We start from the raw sequence: 3,456 nt of genomic DNA, 5'->3' as shown, positions 1-3,456 counted from the left end.
AGGCTTAGAGGTGACCTCATCACTCTCTTCAACTACCTGAAGGGAGGTTGTAGCCAGGTGGGGGTTGGTCTCTTCTCCCAGGCAACCAACAATAGGACAAGGGGACATGGGCTCAAGCTCTGCCAGGGGAGGTTTAGGTTAGATGTTAGGAAGAAATTCTTTACAGAGAGGGTAATCAAGCATTGGAACAGCCTACCCGGAGAGGTGGTGGATTCACCATCCCTGGAGGTTTTTAAAAAGAGATTGGACGTGGCCCTTAGTGCCATGATATAGTAATTGGAGTTGGAGCAGGGGTTGGACTTGATGATCTTGGAGGTCTTTTCCAACCCAATCTATTCTATGATTCTCTGATCCCTCAGCTGCCTCCTGCAAGCAAACCCTCAAGTGTCATTCTTCTCTCCCAGTCCAGCCTCCGCAGTTCCCCTTGCGCCAACTGGGGCACCAGCAGCAACTGGGGGAGCCGGCGCTCGAGCTGGAACAGCCTGGGCAGAGCCCCGAGCCTCAAGAAGAAGAACCAGTCAGGAGAGAGGGAGTCCCTGCTCTCGGGGGAGGGCAAGGGCAGCACCGACGACGACTCGGATGACGCCAAGTCCAGCACGGTGAGCCGGCCCTCGCTGCACCGGCGGGCGGAGTCGCTGGATTACCGCAGCTCCCTGGAGCTGCCGGAGCTGCTCCAGCTGCCCCCCGTGCGCCACTCGCTCGGGGTGAGCCCCGTGGCGCTGCCCCCCGAGTTCCAGGACTGCAACGGCAAGATGGTGCACGTGCCCAGCGAGCTCTTCCTGCGCGTCGACGGGCACAAGGAGGACGCCCTGGACTACGAGGACGACATGGAGGATGTGAGTGGAGCGGGGAGGTTGGGGGTTCCCATGAGGGCTGATTAAAAATCCACCATGGAAAGGTGTCGCTGCCTCGTGGCTGGGGTAGGGAACACCAATCCGATCCAAGAGATGGGCCTTCACTTCCTAAAAGATCTCTCTTTTTTTGAGCCACCGAGTTGGGCTGTTGCAGTGGTCTCCCACAAGGGGATGTGCATCCATTTGCCTCGTTTGGGGACTGATTAAGAATGTCCCCCTGGCCCAGGATGCCTCCAAAAATAAACTGTGGACAAAACAGCTAGTGAATGTCTTTACTCACAAGAGCTGTTTGACATCTTGAAAGTCTGAAAGGAATGTTTTCTGCTTAGCTTTTTGGCTGTTTCAGGCCTCTTTGGTTTTGGCACAGCTTTGGGGGTCAAAACAACACCTGCCTAGAAGCCATGTTTATATGTCACTCCACAGCAGCCCCTTCTTCCACCCCTTTTCCTCCCTGTTCCCATCACACAATACCCATCACAGCCCTGTCCCAAAAGCTGTGACAGCCCACAGGCGCTGTGAAACCCCATGTACTGCCTCCCCCCTCCCCCCCTTTCACAAAAAACCCGTGAAAGTTGAAGAGGCAGGAAAATAAAAGAGGAAGAAAAGATGTCTCTTCTGTTTTTATCCAGAGTTACTGCTACCGGATCCGCAAAGCCCTGGAGCCCTACAAACCCCAGTGGTGCAAGACTCACGAAGACTGGTCCCTCTACTTGTTTTCCCCCCAGAATCGGTAAGAACTCGCAGTGAAACGCCAGCCCAGCAGGTTTTTTTGTGGTGATGGGATAGTGTACTCGGAGAAGGCTTTTGGGCAGGAATCTCTTACTGCCCCAAACACCTGAAGGACCATTTTTCTCCGCACCATTTCCTCAGGTTCCGGGCCATGTGTCAGAAGGTCATCGCCCACAAAATGTTTGATCACGTGGTGCTGGTCTTTATATTTCTCAACTGCATCACTATTGCCCTGGAGAGACCAGACATAGACCCACAGAGCACGGTGAGCACCTGGGTCATTTCCTTCCTCGATCCCCCATCCCCATCTTCATCTTCTCAGGGCAAGACCCTGCAACAGAAAAAGATATTTGTTTTCTAACTCTGCCTCTCTTTGTTGTTCCGTGTTTGACAGGAAAGGATATTCCTCAGCGTTTCTAATTACATCTTCACTGCCATCTTTGTGGCTGAAATGATGGTTAAGGTAATTCCACCTTCATTCCATGGCCCACAGCGAGGCCTGGCACAGACCAGAACGTGGCATGGTTATGATCTGGGGGTAGATTTAAATGTCTGTCCTCTCTTGGCTGTAGGTGGTAGCTCTTGGCTTTTTCTCTGGGGAGAACACCTACCTGCAGAGCAGCTGGAACGTTCTGGACGGAGTCCTGGTCTTTGTGTCTATCATTGACATTATTGTGTCCATGGCATCAGCAGGAGGAGCCAAAATCCTGGGTGTCCTTCGAGTTTTGAGACTTCTGCGGACCTTGAGACCTCTCCGGTATGTGCTGGTGCGCCGAAGAGATTGAAAAAATGCACGTGATCCATCAAGGTCTGGCTTAATAACAGGAAAAACTGAACTGCAATATGAGGAGAAGCATCTTTGGGGAGCACTAAAGTGGTGAAACTGTTTGAAAACACTGAAATGAGTTATAATTCATCTCCTCCAGCTCGGAAACGAGCGGCTGGAGTTGGGAGTGAGAGGTGTTATCGTGCTCAGGCAGTGAGTGCAGTCAGTGCCTCCTCCACACTGCATTTTTATCAGGGTTTTACAAATCAGTCTGGCTCCTTCTTCAGCTGCACAACCCCCCTCCCCAGCAAAGAGCTGCTGTTGGATGGCAGAGAATTTGCCATTGAACAGGTGCTGACAAGGATTTGAGAAGCTCCAGCATCTTTCCCTGCTCTCCCATTCCTACCAAGAGCACTGCACAACAATCCCTTCCCTCAGCCAGAGCCAGACTGGGAGAGCTTTCAGTGCTGGAGAAAAGGGGGAAAGAGAATTTGTGTTGAGGTTGTGATTATGCAATAACAAAGAGTGATCTTGCTTGGGGGGATTGTTATCACTCCCGGCTCCTGTTCTATTTCCATCCTGCTTGGCAAGAAAACACAAACCTTTTTTAAAAGGAAATTTCAGGGGAAATGGGAAACCTCCAGAAACCTGCAGGCTTTCTGGTGCAAAGCCATGCTTGTGAGAGTGATAGGAAGAGCCAATGTTTTAGGCCCAGGACCACAAGAACAGCAGCTTTTTGCTGCTCTGTGTTTCCTCAGTGACACGTCATTTCGGGTTTCTGTCTCCTCTCTTGCTCCCATGCTCTATTCTGCTGGTGGCATCAGGGTCCCCTGGCAGTGCTGGCTCACCAGGTGCCACTGAGTTACCCTGGCCAGGTCACCCTGGCAGCTCCTCAGGGCACTTGCCTGACCCACATAACCAGGAACAGAATTCAGGGCATAGGCAGTTCCTGAGGAAAGGCAAAGGGAAAAGAGAAAATTAGTCTTTGAGAATAACTAGGCCAGCTCCTATGAATAGAAAGGAATTCATCACCTCTCACTATGGCTTCACTTAGCACAGCCTCTCCCTGCATTACTCCAGGGACCATTCCTCACACTTTGGAGGTGC

General features: G+C 51.8%; 1 protein-coding gene across 1 annotated transcript in view; it reads left to right on the top strand.

Annotated features, from left to right (window-relative positions):
- LOC114073261 (voltage-dependent T-type calcium channel subunit alpha-1H-like) overlaps positions 1-2,340 on the top strand; it is a gene marked incomplete at its 3' end in the record, with an annotated part of 4,505 nt that extends 2,165 nt beyond the window's left edge. Inside the window, exons 2-6 of the mRNA XM_027911051.1 lie at positions 405-836; positions 1,484-1,584; positions 1,725-1,848; positions 1,978-2,046; positions 2,156-2,340. Of these exons, the coding sequence (XP_027766852.1) occupies positions 405-836; positions 1,484-1,584; positions 1,725-1,848; positions 1,978-2,046; positions 2,156-2,340 (911 nt within the window). The remainder of the gene's footprint in view (positions 1-404; positions 837-1,483; positions 1,585-1,724; positions 1,849-1,977; positions 2,047-2,155) is intronic.
- Positions 2,341-3,456: the final 1,116 nt, after the last annotated feature.

This window comes from Empidonax traillii, unplaced genomic scaffold (genome assembly GCF_003031625.1).
Source record: "Empidonax traillii isolate 1590-97213 ecotype Southwest subspecies unplaced genomic scaffold, ASM303162v1 scaffold5840:size7015, whole genome shotgun sequence".
In the NCBI taxonomy this organism is placed as follows: Eukaryota; Metazoa; Chordata; class Aves; order Passeriformes; family Tyrannidae; genus Empidonax; species Empidonax traillii.
This window is presented reverse-complemented; position numbering and strand designations above follow the sequence as displayed.